A 17597-nucleotide genomic window follows, 5' to 3' on the forward strand; every position below is an offset into this window, starting at 1 on the left:
CAGTAACTGCTATGTGCTAGTAACAGCCTATGTCTCTACTGATCCAAACACACTTTAGCATTTCCTCCCCACTTGTCAAGATTCACAAAGAGGGTTTAGTTGAACATATTTTATATACCCATCGATTAAACGTGCATCTTTCATCAGCTCGATAGCTCGCTCTCTCATTGATTTCTCATAGCTGAATGGCACAATATCAGAGAGGAACATCACCAGCCACAGCAACTTGGTTGTATTTCTCTTCATTTCCATTTTCCAGTTTGCTAAACAAAGAGATACCACAGTTATTCACTGATGACAATGAAACCGCACAATTCCCATCTGTGGAGGTTGTAGGCTTAATAGTATAGGCAGAGCTGAAATGCCTCTCTTCTGGTAAGGCTAGGGTAAATTCTGCAGGAGGAAAGAAAGAAAGAAAGAGAATAGTAAACAGAAGGGAAGGTAGCAGCGGAAAATGTAAAACAGCCACCTTCTCCCAAAGATTTTAAGGTCTCTGGCTATTGTGTTTTTGCAGATATGACCACTCCTTAAACTCTGCTGCTGCCACTAGCTGACTGCTGAAGGGAACCAACTCCTCAGTCAGAGCTGGCAGGGTGAGCCTGACAGTCCCTGGACTCACATCTCCCAAAAAGCAGCTCCCAAAACAGCATAACAAGATAGTTTTCTCATTACATTAACTGGTTTGTTCTCATTATTTGGGAAACCTCACACTGAAATGGACACTGAACCTGTTTTTGAGAAATTCCAAAAATCAGCTTCTTCCGAGTAAACTATATTGTTAAAACACACAGCACATCAGAGTATTTTCAGAGGAAAGCTATTGAAATCCAACATTTTTCCATATCTTAGCAAGGACAATATGTGCCAAACTTGAAAGGGTCACTTTATTTCCATGAGGAAATGGGTATGACAACAACATCAAGAGTAATCCAAGCACCCCCTGCTCTTTTTTTAAATATAGTACTCAAACACTTGGACAACAGCCAGGTGTCAGTCAAAAAGTATTTTTACAAACAGATTAGAAATACCTCCTGTTCTATGTAAAGTAAATATAAGATCTGCTAGCAGGTGAAAATACCTTTGCAGGGAAAAGGTTGGGGTTTTTTTCCCCCACATTCAGAGTTACTGGCAGCATTACCTATAAAGCTGAGGAGCAGTCACCTCCTTCATTCATTGGAGTGACATCCTAATTAGATGCATGTGCCCTGTGAATTCTTTCAAATCAAATAAGCTTGGCTAGAATTCTAATATTGCAGAGCCAATGCTCAAATTTTTCCAAAAGACAACAACAAAAAAAGAAAAATAATATTGACTTTACTGAGTCATAGTGGAAAACAAATGAAAAGTTTACATTTATAAACTTCTGGCAGCACAAAAGTTTGTTTTTACTAACAAAGGAAGTTGTTTTTATGGATTCCTTGTCTGCAAAGGTAAAAACAAATAACAAATATCCAAGATATGATAAAATTACAAGGCAATTCACCTTGCCTGCATGCTTTGCTTCTCTTATCTTTAAGCAAATTTTCTAAAGCAACAGGAGGCAGACATAAACCCAGGAAATGGTTTCCTGATATAAAGCCCCATATTCATCAATAAAGTCACAGATATCTCAAGGGAGATCCATAGGTGATGGTGGCATTGGAAGCAAATTCAAGTCACGCTAAGCAGATTACTTATTGATGGCATCCTGTTCTAAACACATTTCTTTCTTCCCCTTACTAGAACATTTTGATTGTAAAAATCAAAGCCAAAATAAGAGTAGGCCTATAACCAGGATATTGAAAAGCAGCACAGTGAAAATCATATTACTAAGTTTCTTGTATTTCCAGCCTATATATTAAATCATTTTCCTGTCATCTGCAATACGCAGAGTGTAAATCAAAGGAAAAGTTAACTGGCTTATTTGCCCTGCCTACGCCTGATAAAATGTAAATACATTTGTAAAGGACTTACATTTAATAAGCCAGTATAAGTTTAAGCAAGCTGTGCAATTAAGATGTTTTAAAATAAAAATTAATCCATTTTGCATGTATTTTATCTCTAAATCAAAATAATGTAAAAGTTTTTTAAAAAGGTTAAGAAATTACCTCACAACTTGAGTTTAGAAAGGTGCAAACTGCTATTCTAAAAGAATCCTTTAACTTTGACAAGAATTCCTAAGGTTCCTCTTTTGAGAAACTGGCTCAGGCCTTTTCTGTTTCACAAGATTTGGGAATGCATCAAATTGTGGGACCATCTGGCAGGAAGTACTTTTGAACAGTGGGAACATACAAGCTTATACAAAAGGGAGCATAGATGGAGAAGCAGGTTTAAAATCAGCCCTGAAGTGGACTTAGAAAGATGCTCTAGGACAGCTGAATAAACACAGTAGTATGCAGGCACAAATGAAGATCCAATATAAATATGATACCAGGGGAACTGTGGCACCAAGTAAAGAAAATTAATAACACTCACCCCTTAATGTTTCCTACAAGAAAAACATAATGTAAGGAATGGCACAGAGTATTTGTGAAGTACAGAGGTCTAATGCCACATAGAGGAAAGCACTCTAGAAATAGATTCATCCTTCAAGGATGCTTAACAGTCTATGTTCTCATTCATTAACAAACATAACAGAAGTGATTGACTCCACATTTCTTCTCATGTGTACAAAACTTAAGAGTTTTTGGCTAGGCCCTTAGGACAATATGGGAATCAATTTAGATCATAAGTCCACGCATCTGGGTTTTCTCATGGGAACGGTTTCCTGCAGGCCCAACTACTTCCCTTGGGGTCAGAATAAGGACCAGACTTTCCAAGACTGGGATGATACTCTCAGACTGTCCTTCACCAGAGCACAGCTGACTCCCTGGCAACACTTAAATTTGTCCGGGATTTGTACCGTAGCTGATGGAAGAAGCCCTTATTCCTCTAATGTCTGCACAATAACCAAGGGAACCTTCTGTGTTCTTCCCACATTGACTGATTGGAAGGGAGATTTTTTTCCTGCTTTTATTCATTGCCACAGCTTTATATTTGTATACAGGGAAAAATTTATTGGGAGTGTCCTTTTCTATCAATTTTTTTGTAATACTGCCTTTAGCAGAAAAATAATTGAATTGTCATTGGAAACAACTGTGATGCGTCAATGCTGAACAAGTTGACCTTCGTTATTACTATTACTTGAAGAAATTGAATGTTTATGTATTTGGGAAGAAATGAGGCAGGTCACAGATACATGGGCTTACACATTATACATAGGTACAGCAAAATCCATGTTCAAAATATGAGCCCTGTTGTGCTACTATGACGTGGTGTTCCATTTCCTTCTGTTATAAAATCCTTCTCAATAAAATCCATTTATGCAAGAAGGCACATTCCAAAAAGAAAAGATAAACAGAATCCAACTGGAATCTTAAGACTGCAGCAGTTTGCTTACAGTTGATTTATTTTAATTAACCTCATGCAGAAAATTGGAAGGTACTATGCAGTGGGGATATAAAGTAAACGAGGCCCAACAGCCTGCTACTTCTCTTGCCAAGTTCCTCTCTCCCAGCACTGGGGTACGTAAAGCAAAGCGCACCATTAGTCCCCATAGGACAAACCCAGAAGCAGTCTCATGATGCTGCTCCAGGAACTGAAATACATCTCTTCAGTTCCGAGTTCGGCACCGCAGCCAAGTCTCCCACAGACCAAAAGTCTGTCCCAAAGAAATATGTGTAACACTACAAGGGACAATGAGCACAAAGAGAAAACTTTCTTCTTACTATCAGCTCCACTCCAGCTACACAAAACATCACAGGCTTGCAACACAGACACACACACAGTGTGGAAGAGATAAGGAGGGAGGTGCAAAATGCAGCTCTATCTCTTCTTCCACATTACACTTCAGAGCCAAAATGTCTCTTTCCATATCTACCTTTGCGTGTCTCATTGAGAGCATAACTGCTTTTCATCCCCACCATACCCCTGCACACAGGACAGGCTCAGCAATTTTAGGGCATCAAGCTCAGAAAAGCCATGAGCTCACAGCCCAAAATAAACAATGACAGTCCCTGGAGAGCTGCAATAGGCTCTTTGCAGACACACGATACGGAAATAAAGCTTTACTACTTCACATTAGTTAGCTTCTACCATTGGTTTACATTCTCCAAGCTCTTCATGAACAGCTAGGAACTTACTATCAATAAAACATGAATGCTGAGAAAGTGTACATTACACTGAGTGTTCCCACATCAGGGAGGACAGAGCTATAATGAAGCAGGACGGCCATATCTGCCATATAAGGATGCAACAAGGGGGGGTTGCTCTTCTAAAATAGATACATTTTAATGGAAAGTTTCACAGCAAAAAAGGAAAGTTTTTCTGCATGCTTCTGTCATTTACCATCTTCGGAAGTATGGGAAAGCTGCCTGGCCCCTCTTCTCCTTCCCAGCAGGCAGGCCAGACCTCAGTGCAGAAGGTTCAGTAAACAGCTGCTATTTAAGTGCAGCAAATCTCAGTTAGGAATGGCATTCCTTTCATCCCATTTGAAGTCCTTATTTGCTATCTTATTCTTTATTAAAACACTTCATGACAGCCATTACATTAATACTCGAATTTGTTGAATTATTGTGCCAAATCAAATATATGAAGTGCAATAAAATAGTGCTCACAGCTCAAGATAGTAACATATCCTGAAAAATGAAGAAGGTTCATCCCCCCCCACAGTCCAGTTATGCTGAGATCTCATGTAGATAATCCTAGTGTAGCTCTGAATTAACTACCTCAGATCATGGCAGCAGTTTAGTTGCAACAGCACAGACAAGACAAGGTGACCAGGACCCTAGGTAAAAACTTCCTTGCTGACCGCTGGCAAAAGCGTGGATTCTCCCTATTCCTTAAATAATAATTAAACATAATTAGTAATACATAAATATTAAACATACTTTTAGGAGCAGAACACATGCATCATACTATGAAGTACGTTTTTAAGAAAAGATACTGATCCCTTTGAAATTGACCTTGTCATCAAGATAGTCTTTCAAACCTTGCTCAATTTTTGCTTGAAATTCCTTCTGCCATCACCAGCCCTGAATCATATCAGGTTTATCTGTTCCCCTGCTTAGAAACCTCCTTAGTGCTGTATTACAATTTATAATTTCCAACCTGCTATTCCTTCCCTGCCTGTGCGAACGTGCAATGAAGTGCCAGCAAGCAATGAGAAAACACGGTGCTGTTAAACTTATTGCTTAAAACAGGGATAAAAGGAAATAAATACAGTAGTGGTTGGAATGCATTTCAGGATCTCTAGGAAAGAGAAAGGAACAAGCAGGATAGCTTGTCCCAAACTTCCTGGGAAAGAGGAATCCAGTAGGGGCAATTACAGTACTTCCATATACAGACAAAGTCACTCTTAGCTTTCAGCCTTGAATTAAGTGCATCCTTGGATATTTCACGTGCTATCCACCGGGCATGTAGACTGCAAGTTTTTCAGATGCAATATAACCTCAGCTGGCAAGACTTCTTTGCAACTGAAGTGTAGGAGATTCATTGCTTTCTCCTTTAAAACAATTCCACAGCAAATTTTATTATTACAGATAAAAATGATGTTTTAACTCCAGAAAGATTTCTCATAACTTCCCTTAAGACAACTACTGAATTTCTTTCCTATTAGGTTCTCATCCTTTACTTCACCGTGTTTTTTTCTGGTCTGCAGTTTTTAAGACTTTCTGACAGAGTCAAATTGTTGATTCCAGTAATTTTGAAGTAAACAGGAGCTCTACTAATGCTATGCATTTTTTAATCTAATTGCTAATGATGAGGACTATTTTCTCAGAAATCCTAAGTTACTGAAATTCTTTTAACTTCAAGACAGATATGCTTTATTGCATGATTTCCTAAAGGCAGAACAAACCAGAACAGCCTGACTACTTCTATAGCACTGTAGCAGACCACATATTATCAGGCAAAACTGTGTGCAGCTTAAGAGTGCTGACCTTAGCGGAAGGGCTGGCCAGGAGTGTCTGATGCAGGGAGTCAGCTGGCTTCTTTAACACACAGTCTCTTCTTTCTCAGATCTGGTGACACTGCTTTCCTGGGATGCAAATCAGAACGCGTTGAATAGCACATACAGACTTGAGCAAACTACTCCTCCGGGGTTCCCCTCTGCAAATGTACTCCCTACTGTATGGGCCACAACAGGTTTCAAAGCTATAGACAGCAGATTATATGAAAGGAATGCTCTTCCTCCCAGTCACCCCATTTGGGCCCCCTGCCCATGCTCCTGTCCCTTGTTTAACATGTGCTCTTCTCCATGCCAGGGTCAGTGCAAGCCATGTCCCCTCCAGCCCCTACTCCTGACAGACTCATTTGTTTTGGCAGGGTTTTGCCCAGTTCCAAAATATTTCTAATATTCTCAAAAAGTTTGGCTGCTGCTTTCAAAAAACAATGCTACAAAATAGCGAGAGAGACAGACAAAGGCCACAAGGATGAGCATTACTGAGCATTAACAACTGAGTTTTACCATAATGGATGCAGCCTGTGGAAATATTGCTCTCACAGGAGGTAATGAACTTTGCTTCAGCACAAGAAAGCCTATTTGACTACTTGTGCCACAGTGGAGTTTACCTGCCCCTCCCTCAAAGCTATGTTAAGCAGCATACTCAAGTAAGAACTCTGATCATCTCTAGATGGCCATGAACAGTTTTAAAAGGAGAGCATTTTCAAACACACCATGGACTTTTTCCTTTTTTTTTTTGTGCTGCCCACATTTTTCCAATCTAAAAGAGAGCACTTCATTTTCTTCTGGTCATGGCATGCAAATGAAAGATTTTGAAGAACAGCAATTACTGGAAACACTATCATCGTTGAAATACCTCCTCAGATGGGAGTGCAGTCTTAGAGTTTTTCTTCCATAAACATGCATCAGAAATATACATGCATTGTGAGACCCAAAAACTTTAGTTAAACAGCACTTCTACAGAACTGTAAGGGATAGAGAGCAATCAGAAGTTGTTTCTTTTCTGCTTTGTGGCAACCGTAGAGATTGCCCTCAAATGTCAGAGCACAAATACAGGCTTACCTTTTTACCACAAATGTAGACTTTGTTACCACAGTGAAAAAAATCCTTGTATCTCTATTCTAGAAAATGTTAAATTTGTTTGTGGCAGCTCAGCATGCAAAATGTTAAAAAGGAAAGGTCAAAAAAATTGCCCAAGCATCAGAATTCTGGCAAGCTGGCATCACAAAGGCAAATTAGTTTCTGCAGGCATTTTTTGGTTTTAAGTTCTTCAAACCAAAATATAGATCAGATCTGCAACGTGTCTCTCTAGAACTCTGCCAGATCCTGACAAAATTACTCTAAAGGGAACACTAAGATTTTATAGCTTATTATGTACTCTGTGGCATAGTACAGTATAATTGCTATTCCAGAAATCCACATAATTTGTCAGTTCAAAATGCTTAAGAAAGTAGCAAGCCTTGTTCACACAATAACACTGTTCTGATACTATAGAAACTGCTACACATTGTAAATTTTGGTCCAAATATTTACTATTTTTCCATCAATATGAAGTCCACAGCGATTTTCATGAAGATTTTTAAACAGGAAGTGTACCTACATGTTCTTCAAGCGGTTTGACTGCTAACAGAAATTATACTTATCTATACATTACCAAATCTCATTCTGTATATTTGTACAAAGATGCTATTCTTGGTAGCTACAAGAATTTCCTAGAGATTTGCCATATAAAAGTACCTTCTAGGTTTCATGCAAATATTCTTTATACTTTGACAGTAAGAGTCATTTGCCTTTGAAACTGTTTAGGTAAAAAAAGACACATAAGTATATCATCATTCAGAAATCAGTTCTTGAAAATTGAAGGAGTATTGCAAGCACTACACAAAATTAAGAACATGGTATATTAGGCACCCCTGTTTAAATAACATTTAAAATACAAAACCCACACAGCTTTTTTCCATGCTGACTGAGCAGAGTTGAAAAGTGGAAGTTGACATGAGATTTATAGCTTTTTCTTGTTTATCTAAAGGCTCCTTGGAGCAGGTTACCTTCTTAGGAAAATGCAGTGGAGTCGAAATCCACATTCCACTGTGCTGGATGCAACAGCTAAAGCTTGGCACCAGCTCCTCCTGGCATCAGAGCAGCAACCAAGAAACGTCCTCTATTTCTTCAGCTCACGTGTCGCAGGCTTCACGCTCAACAGGCATTTGGAGATTGCCCCTTTCAGAGATACAAGGTCTGAGAGAGAGCTTTCAGCTCAGCTACCCGGGAACCCACAAGCCTTGTGATGTGCGGTGTTCAAAAGCCGGCATTTCCTCCCTCTTGTGGCAGGCTGTTTGTGCAGCCCACCATGCCTCTGCTCGCTACCATATAATGTGTTTAACACGGCTCTGTTTATATGGTTTAGAAATAAGTGCCCCTCATCACAGAATAATTTAGGTTGGAAGGGATTTCTGGTGGGATGTCATCTAGTCCAGCCACCTGATCCCAGCTAAGGTAACTTCTAAGTTAGATCAGGTTGCTCAGGCCCTCATCCAGTGGAAGTTTCAATGTCTTCAAGGAAAAAGATTATACAACCTTTCCAGGCCCCTGTTCCAGCGCTTGCTTATTCACATTATGAATATTTTTTTAATCACATTGTGATTATATTACTTATATTTTTATTATTTAATATATAATATTTTATATTATTTTTCCCCCCCATATATTCAACTGGAATCTCCCTTGCTGCAGTGTGTGATGGTTGCCTCTCATCTCCTTGCTGACCTGCTCTGAGAAGAGTCTCTTAGATTTGAACTTACAGTAAACACAGGTACAGGTATGCACCTTACTGCTGACCTGATTTTGCCACATTGACTATACCTAAGCCAATAAATATCTACCCCTTGTTACTATACCTGCTGGATTTTAATCAGGACTTACAGTGACACTGTATGATATTTGCAAAGGTCAAAATGCTCACAAGGTACAGGTGACCTTTTCAAAGATACTTATGCCTCTGAACCTACTGGGACTTTTCACTCCCTCTGTGGGAGCTGACAGTTTGGAAACAAAGTCATACATGCAAACCCATGATCCTGCAGTTTCACAAGAAGTAAGGTTTGCTTATCACCATTTTACTTCATACTTTGTACAGAAAACCAGAAGGGCATCATGCTTTTGTTTATGATTCCATTGCAGAGAAATAACCAAGTCTCACAATCAAAATTCCCGCAAAGCTGTTGCACAAGTCATGTCTTAACTGGAACATATGTCTATCATCAATCCTCTAGTTCCCAGTAACTGGAAAACTTAAACAGAAACCCCCACATCACTTGAAATTCTGCCGCATATTGCTAATTTGGTGAACTTCATGTACATTTACCATCAACTCAAGCGGACTAAACCCTAAATGATACGAATTTAGTATCAAGAGAAAAGACAAATATGTTCGTTAGAAAATATCCTCTACCTAATCTGAAGCTTGATCCAGGCCATGTCCATTTTTATGCCTATGACAGGAAACTATCTCCCAAATTTAATTTAAAGCAGGAAATAACAGGCTCAGATTCATTTTCCCACTTGTGGTCTAGTTCTAGCTCATGTTTCCTTGTTAATTTTCAACTTTACAAATTCTCCTTCCCTTCCTCCAAAGTAAGTAAATATCACATAACCATCACCGTTCGCAATTTATTTTTCCTATTTTCTCAATTTTCTCTCCTTGCAAAGTCAAGTTTAATCTCTGATCTAATTCCTACCTAAAACTCTATGTTTCCACATGCCTGCAGGAAAACTAAGCTCACCAACTCCTTGTTCAAGAATAATTTTTGCTGAGCCACTAAGCTCCTGCTTTGACTTTTAACAGCTCACCTCTTTGCAGATTGAGAATGTAACTGATTTTTAAAGCTGCTAAAAGCCAAATTCTTCCTTTGGCTCACAGTCAGGTTTCTTCTATCTTTTTATTCCAATAGCCCTCGATGAGCCTTAGCAGCTGTTTGTGTATAATAATTCTTATGATGTGGCATTTGTGATGTACATCCTTCCTGCAGAGTCCATCTGGCAGGACTGTTCTCTTAATAAGTTTCCTGAGAGCTATCTTTATTGACCAGAATGTTGTTACACAGCTGTCTCTCCCTGATAATAGCTATCCCTATGTTTATATCATGTTATATTCACCTCAGACATATTTTGGAGCAAGCTGAGAAGCTATAAAATAACTGCAGCACTTACACTTGTACCAGCTGCTGTCAGGACACAGAGGGATAACATTATGCATTGGAACTATTTTTCATGCTAGGAAGGCTTGTTCTAGCCACAGAGCAGCTTCACTAATTTCAATACTTACACGTCCAAATTGCTAGTGTTTTTACTACCAGCACAGATTAACCTGTAGATTACTACAGCTGGGAAAGTAGGGCTTTGCAAATGCAGATACCTACTATGGCAGCCATTTTTAACTGCCATTTGGTTTCTCCATAAAATCCTTATACCCTACCAGCTCATGGCATCATCTACCCTACATAATAGCACTCCAGCATTTGGCATGGATATAGTTTTGTGTGGGAATCCCTTTAAAACCACATACAGTGAAATGGCTTAAGAACAAGCCTCATTAACATAGTATTATAAATGCTGCTTATCAAGTATCCAAACTTGGTATCTTACCTTCATGTAAAGATTGCAATCTTCAAGGCTGTCAGTTTGCATTTCTTGAGCGCAGCTATCAGTGTTTTAATTAGAAACTGTTACAACATATTAGGAAGAGGAAGTCCCATGTATCAAGATTTCTGTTTGCATAAAAATAGTAATACAGGCAGTCTTAACTATTGCAAATTAAATTCCGTCTGTTTCTTCTACTGATCTCAGTATTAGTTTCAGGTCCTAAACCGGAGTGAGTTCACGCTTGGAGGGGGTGGTGATGGGAGGTTTGTTGGTTGTTTTAATCTGTTTAAATCAGCATGCTTGCAACATATTTCTCAGATAAGACCTTGCGAGAAATATTAATCTAAGCTTGGGAAATCCAAGAAGTTACGAACCAAGTCAGTAAAAAACTTCTTTTTCCCATGTCACTCTGTCTTGTGGGGGGCTGAAGCTGCCACAGTTTCATGACCCTAGTTTGACCAGCATCCATGAAAACAGTTCAGATGATGCCATATGCTCTCAGGATATGTACATACAGAACCACATCAGATGACACCAATCACCAAATACAAAAGAAACAGGAAGGCATACAAAGACGAATGTTTCTCTTCACAGATGCCGGTTTTATTTTCCCATGTTCTGAACAGAGAAAAGGCTTCATGAAGCACATCAAGATGTCATGAAAGCTTTGTAGTCACTAGGAAGGAAGCTATAGCTGAATGTTTCCTACAGTTGAAAGCAAATAGTGCCATAATGAAAGCAGATACCTTGCAGGATGAACACAAATCAGTACTACACTGACACCCATCAATGACTCGTCAACAACTTTTTAAACAAATACCAAAGTTGTTGTGGGTTCTCCTGGCTCAATACTCTCTTCCACAGAATTAATTTCTGTGGCATGTTGGAAAGAAAGATGGATGAAGCAGCTGCAGAAAAAAAAAAGTTGCAATAAGCATAATTTAAATGAATAGATAAGCTTATTTTAAAATACTAGTAATATTTACAAGTGATAACCCCCAAATAGCGAAGCAAATCAGACAAAGCATCTGGTCTCCCTGCTTTCTGTTTGTTTAGCTATACATTTGTTCTACAAAGGTATTAGGTATCCAGTTTAATTCTTTTGCTTCAAGAAAGGTGAAAGTTCTTGCCACAAGGTGGCAGGAGCTTCCCAATTAAAATCATACCTAATCTGTGATCTAATGACAGATTGCTAATTGTCAGGACTATAGACCATTTCTGTGAACCAGGATGCAAACTAGCTTGCTTCAGATGGGTGGCTTTTTTTGTTTGGGGTTTGGTTTTTTCCCCCCATAACAAGAAAATAAAAAGAAAAATCTTTTAAAAAAGCAATAGAAGAGATCACAAAAGCCTTGTGGACAGCACAAGAAGTTGTTGCTTACTCAGTTTGGGAATTATAACTAAAAAGGCTTCCAGAAAGAGTTTTAAAAAAAAAAAAAAGTACTTAGAAAAATTGTTTTCCCACGCTGGATTGATTCCTACATAAGCACTCTTTTCTGTTTAAAAGCAGAATTCTCAAAGTTCTATTTCTGCCACTTCTCACTCCCATTTTTCAGCAAGAGCAAAGCCATTCATATCTATTTAAAGTAGCAGCTGCCCTTGCGACATTAGGCACCCACAGCCACGCAGAGCAGCAAGCTCCACTGAATGCCATGTTTCCCACTCAGCACAGGTTTCTGAGAAGAGCCAATCCTTTTGGTATCAATGAGAAAACCCAATTTAGAGCAAGTCTACTTAGTCAGCTTCTTTGAGTTTCAAAGACTTTGCTTTGCGTTTTGGGGGGGATGCCTAAAAGTCATCATCATTGTCTCTGATCTGCAGATGATGTCCAGGTAATCCTTGACCCAGGCCTGAGTCTTCCTTATTTCTTCCTTTCCTTCCTTCACTGGAGCTCATGCCCTGAAATACAGCAGCTACACTGTTTTAGGAGATGTTTTACCCCTGCGCTTACAGCTGACAGCTCTGCTGGTATAAGTTTAAGTATAGACCTAACCTAAATCTTTCAGTGATGTAAACTGACCAACGTTCATGAATGCAGCATTGCAAATTACAGTTCTGTGCCTTGGCCCATGTAACATCTGCATTTTTACTGATTTTTTTTTTTTTCCCCACTTGTGTTTACTCTCAGGATTATTACTAATCTATGCTTTTTGAAGTGGCCCCAATTCAAAACAAGACCTTTGGATTCTACAACAGTAATGTATCTACCAAGTCACGTGCCTAAGCACAAGTTACAGGACAAAGGAGAACAACAGCAAGCTAAATATGAGTAGGGCTACAGAAGGTCTAATATTGACTGTTATACCGCACTATACCACAACATAGCTACAAATACAACAGACATCCATTATATGGTAGATTTCTACTATGTTTACACTGAAACACATTCATGTTCTTATACCAAGTTTCTAAATAATCAGTTGTGTGCTTGTCACTTCATTAGCAATTCCTAAATGCTTAAGCAATGACTTTTCTTTGCTATGTATCTGCAACCAATGGTATGGGTGCACACACACAAGTAGAGGTTATTTTCCTACCTCACAGGTATTATGAACCTAAATGCAGCATGGAAGTAAATTGACTAGTTGTGCCACTTGTCCAGACTGTGCTGAACAAACTTGAAACTAAGTAAAATTGCTCAAAGTCTGTCAAAGGCTTTCAGAGAAATTAACAACTCAAATTTAAAAAAATCTAAAATTTGCTGCAAGTATTTTAAGTTAGCTGCCTCAGAATCTGACATGAAGCACAAGCATATGCTCTTAAACATCCAGAGCTGTGGGCAAATAAGAGCTCCTATATATAACACCACATTTTTTTACAGAAGTGTTAAGAGACTTTGAAGTACCTTTGTCTTGGGATGTCTTTGTTAGACCAGAAAATTTACCAACTTAGGATCCGTTGTTTCTGAGGTACTTTATCATCTATACAACATACTGTGATGCTTAAGAACAGGTTTCCTTAACTGAGGAATTTGGCAGTAATCTGCCAATCTAAACAAGGTGGTAGAAAGAAAATTGCCATGGTTCTATTGGACAGAGAGCTCCCTTGCAGCTATGAGAGAAAATCACCATGGAAACTTTTTGCTAAGATGATATTAAAGCACAGCATGTACACTTGCATCTCTCCCTTTGTAAAAAGCAGCATTTTGTGACACAGTCTGGAGTGACTGAGTAAAAGGGCTATTTGCACAGCAAGAGACCAGGACTTACGCAGAACTGTTGCAAAATTTTGTTATGCTCCAGAGCTGGCCAGTTGACAGTGTATCTTGTTACAGAAAGAGGAGTATTAGGAGATGAAGCGGACAAGTGATCTTACCCAATCAGCTAGGTAAAGTCAAGTTGCTACACACAGAGGAAAAATAGGTTTGTGAACCGGCCTTAAACTAGGTTATTGCCATGAGAAGCTAACTAAGTGTTTTCATACTGTCATAGAATGATCTATTTTTCAAATCAGGATGGACCAAGCTCAAACTCCAGTGAAGTTGTAATATCTTCTTCCCTTTGTTCATCTAAACACCAGCAAGTCTGGTATTTAACAAGGGGAGCAGCACCTCTCCAGGGTGACGTTCTGCTTCTAGCTCTCACAACACATGTATGTCTCCTGAGACTCTGCACTGGGATTTGATTACCCTTTGCATAGAGTCATATATGTGTTTACAAATATATGACATATGAGGACCCAAATCAAGACATCTTGTTCTTCTGTATAAGGCCAAAATGTGAGACATCACTCACATCACTTTGACCACATTCAGTTCGCAGAAGAGCTGTGCACAAAACCACAGGAGCGCACATGAAGAGATAAGTCGTCTTGAATCTGATGACACAAGCCAGGACATGTTCCTTATTCTCTACAGAACAAGCAACAAGTATCAACAAGCATCCTGTTTTGAGGCCGATTATGGTTTTGGCATCTTCTTGTCCTAGTTTTATATATACCTGCCAACATTGTATGCCCCAAAGTCTTCTCTTTCTGTAGCTTTATTCCAATATAATTTCTATCAGAACCAAGATCATAATTTGTTACTCAGTTTGTTGGTCGTAAATGAATAACAAGCTTTGTTAGACAACTCTACCTGCCTTATCAAAAATTAAACTGCAGAAGAAAGTCTGCAAACAAAGAGCGGATACAATGCTTTTGGCTGTTCAAATGGAGTTGTTTTATTTTTATTATAAATTCTAAGTAAGGCAAAAGTAATTTGTAGGGTATTTATAATCAGCAATAACTGCCATGCATCTGCCTGTCCAGTAAGGAAGACATGAAAAAGTCATGTGAAGGATTTATCCCCACACTAAGGAGCATCTAAACTGCTGTGTGTTTAACCAGACCTGCCTCATCATGCCTGTGATAGAGCCAGTTTAGGAGAGACATGGAAGTCACCAGTCCTTAATTTACTTCACTGCTTCAAAAGAGGCTGCCAAAGTGCCTAAAGCAAAGTCAATGGCATCACACACTTCAGTTTACATAAAGAGGGCCTGATATTTCCACACTGCTGCTTTTATTCATATGTGCAACCATGACACTTATTACACAGAGAAAAGTCACTGTCTGAATTTTGAATTCTTACAGTTTTCAAGTTGCGATTGCTTCAAGAGTGAAGCTGATGGGACTTAGACTGTTGACTAAGTATCTAGCTAAAGCTGAAAAGCAGTCTTATCAGCATGGCAAAAGATCTCTGTGGATATTTTGAGCATATTCTCAAGTAATTGGAAAGTATTGTTACCGATTCTTTATCAAAAGGAAAAGGTTTCACTAAAAGGTTTAGGTCTAACAAATCAAAGACAGCCGAACAGTTCAACTTCAGTCTTCCTAGTCAGTTATTCAGCTTGGATATATTTCTGCCAGTGGGGCTGAGTTGTACCTCACTTTGAAGAGACTCTCACTGGAGTTCACAGAAAAGTGTACTTGAGAGTTCCCCTCATGTACGTATAAGTTAAGCTAGATAATCTCAAAGAAAGTTAAACGAAAGAATCAGATCTTTGATTACTGGGTCATACACTGTGGGAGTTGAAAGATTTCAAACACAGGTTAAGTTAAAATGGATTTTGACAAATTACCCTTTATATTACCTAGAGCTCCTGCAATGTAGAGAGAAGGATGCAGGTTATTTATGTTATTCACCGATAGTTTTGAATTACATGATTGTTTGTATATAACAACATGGAGCTTAACTAAAAACACTCTCCCGTGTAACTTTACAGAGTATCTAATCACAAAAGACTGAAACAGCTTAGGCATATTACAACCTTCTCTGACCTAAGCATATACTGCATACTGAATCTAAAACCTATACTACAAATCAGTGCAAGTTTCACGTGACTTACTTTCTATTCCTAGTGAAGAAGTTAAATTAGAATAAGCTGAACACAGCATGAAGTTAAACTGTAAAAAAGCATTTTGAACACTGAACATTCAAGTCTCAGAAGAGAGGGAGCAAAAGACGTTCTCTTTTTTCAAAAAAATAGTCCCAGTCCACTCTACAGAAAATAGATTTTTTTAAAAAAATAGCAGATAAGCTATTTTAGCAGAGCATATGAAGTGTGTAAGAGTTATTGAGAGCCTTAAGCCTTTTACCAGAACGTATATTAGCAGACAGTAGGTTCTGGCATTAAGAGAGAAAGTCTTTATCTTAGCATACAATGCGAAACAACACCTCAACAGATAGAAGAGCTTGGCAAAGAGATTATTACCAGTTGTTTTAGTAACTACATGGTAGACTGCTCAGAGGAAGATTGGACAAAATGTTTCTGCTCCCTTGATCTGCATCAGGTTGCATGACCTGTTTATTACCAACATAATTTTCTACCTTGGAGGCTAATTTTACAAGTCATTATAAAACAGCTTTTCAAGGATGAGAAAGGCAAATCTCCGATTTGTTTTGAAGCTTTCTACAGACACATTCTTAAAGACAACTGTTTGAACATGAGCTACATATGTCTATGGTTTAGGTGACACCAAATTATGTACACACTGAAGTAGCAATTCTTTAGAAGTTGTTTGGGGTTTTTTTAATTCTATCTGTTCCATAAGCTTCTGAATAACTACCTTAGTTTTCTCTCATACATCCAAGAATATTCTGTAACATTGGATTTCTCTCCTCACCACTACAGGTAACTATTTTCACACAGCCTACATTATTCAGGAAATGAGTTGTTTTTTCTTCTGAAATACACTGCCTGCACTCAATGATTGCATATAAGCGAGTCGGGCAGTCAGCATGCAGACTACATATTCAGTCCTGTGGCCTGAATCTCCTATAAGGCCTCCTAAGAGACTTTTAGAAATACTTCCTATTTTAATGCATTCCCTCAGGGAATGAAGACTGAGTCCTTAGCATAATTTACATACTGCAAAATAGATAAACTACCCACAGGTCATTTCTAGTGAATAATCTGAAGATGTTGCAGTACATAGAACAGAAAACAATTCAGCAATAACTTCACTCAGGTACTGAGCAAAACAAAATAGTTTCTCTGAAAAAGTGAGACTGTTCCATAAATCTATGTGAAGGTAAACTGATGGTAGACTTCAGCTCCCCCTCCCAACCCATTAAAATGGATGAGAGAAAGCTGGCATTTGCAAGAGCAGACACTCCTGGAAAGGAGCATACTCCTGAGAGCAGTGCAGATACAGCACTGAAAGACTTGGAACCAAAAGGACTTTTCTTAGTTCAAAGTACCTTCTGCTAAATCAGCGATTTCTTTGATTAATAGTCAAAAATCAGTTAGAATTTTATCTAAAATTATTTAACCTGTGGAAACAGGTTAACGGTCTAATCATTTGACGGAAGAATATTAACTTCGGATCAGCTCCATGCAAATTTTAGAGTGCAATATAACATGAAGTTCTGCCAGATCAGAACATTTCCAGAGTTTAGCGTATCATATTTTAGGTTATGTGTTTGCTAGGAAGTAGTGCAGGCCAATAGAAGCCGATTTGGAGAGTGACTGTGGTACAAGCCACAAGAAGGAGGGAC

General features: G+C 38.6%; 1 protein-coding gene across 4 annotated transcripts in view; it reads right to left on the bottom strand.

The window, feature by feature from the left end:
• LOC127020966 (dipeptidase 2-like) overlaps positions 1–17597 on the bottom strand; it is a 50004-nt gene that overhangs the window by 10889 nt on the left and 21518 nt on the right. Inside the window, exons 1-4 of one of the 4 annotated variants that reach the window (XM_050903846.1) lie at positions 10625–10668; positions 8029–8200; positions 5958–6055; positions 119–263 (exon numbers count right to left, since the gene is read on the bottom strand). In XM_050903846.1, the coding sequence (XP_050759803.1) occupies positions 119–252 (134 nt within the window). In that variant the 5' untranslated portion in view covers positions 253–263; positions 5958–6055; positions 8029–8200; positions 10625–10668. Of the gene's footprint in view, positions 1–118; positions 264–5957; positions 6056–8028; positions 8201–9829; positions 9895–10624; positions 10669–17597 lie in introns of those variants that run through there. The other 3 variants (XM_050903845.1, XM_050903847.1, XM_050903848.1) reach the window with 3 other exon arrangements.

This window comes from Gymnogyps californianus, chromosome 12 (assembly GCF_018139145.2).
Source record: "Gymnogyps californianus isolate 813 chromosome 12, ASM1813914v2, whole genome shotgun sequence".
NCBI classification, from domain to species: Eukaryota; Metazoa; Chordata; class Aves; order Accipitriformes; family Cathartidae; genus Gymnogyps; species Gymnogyps californianus.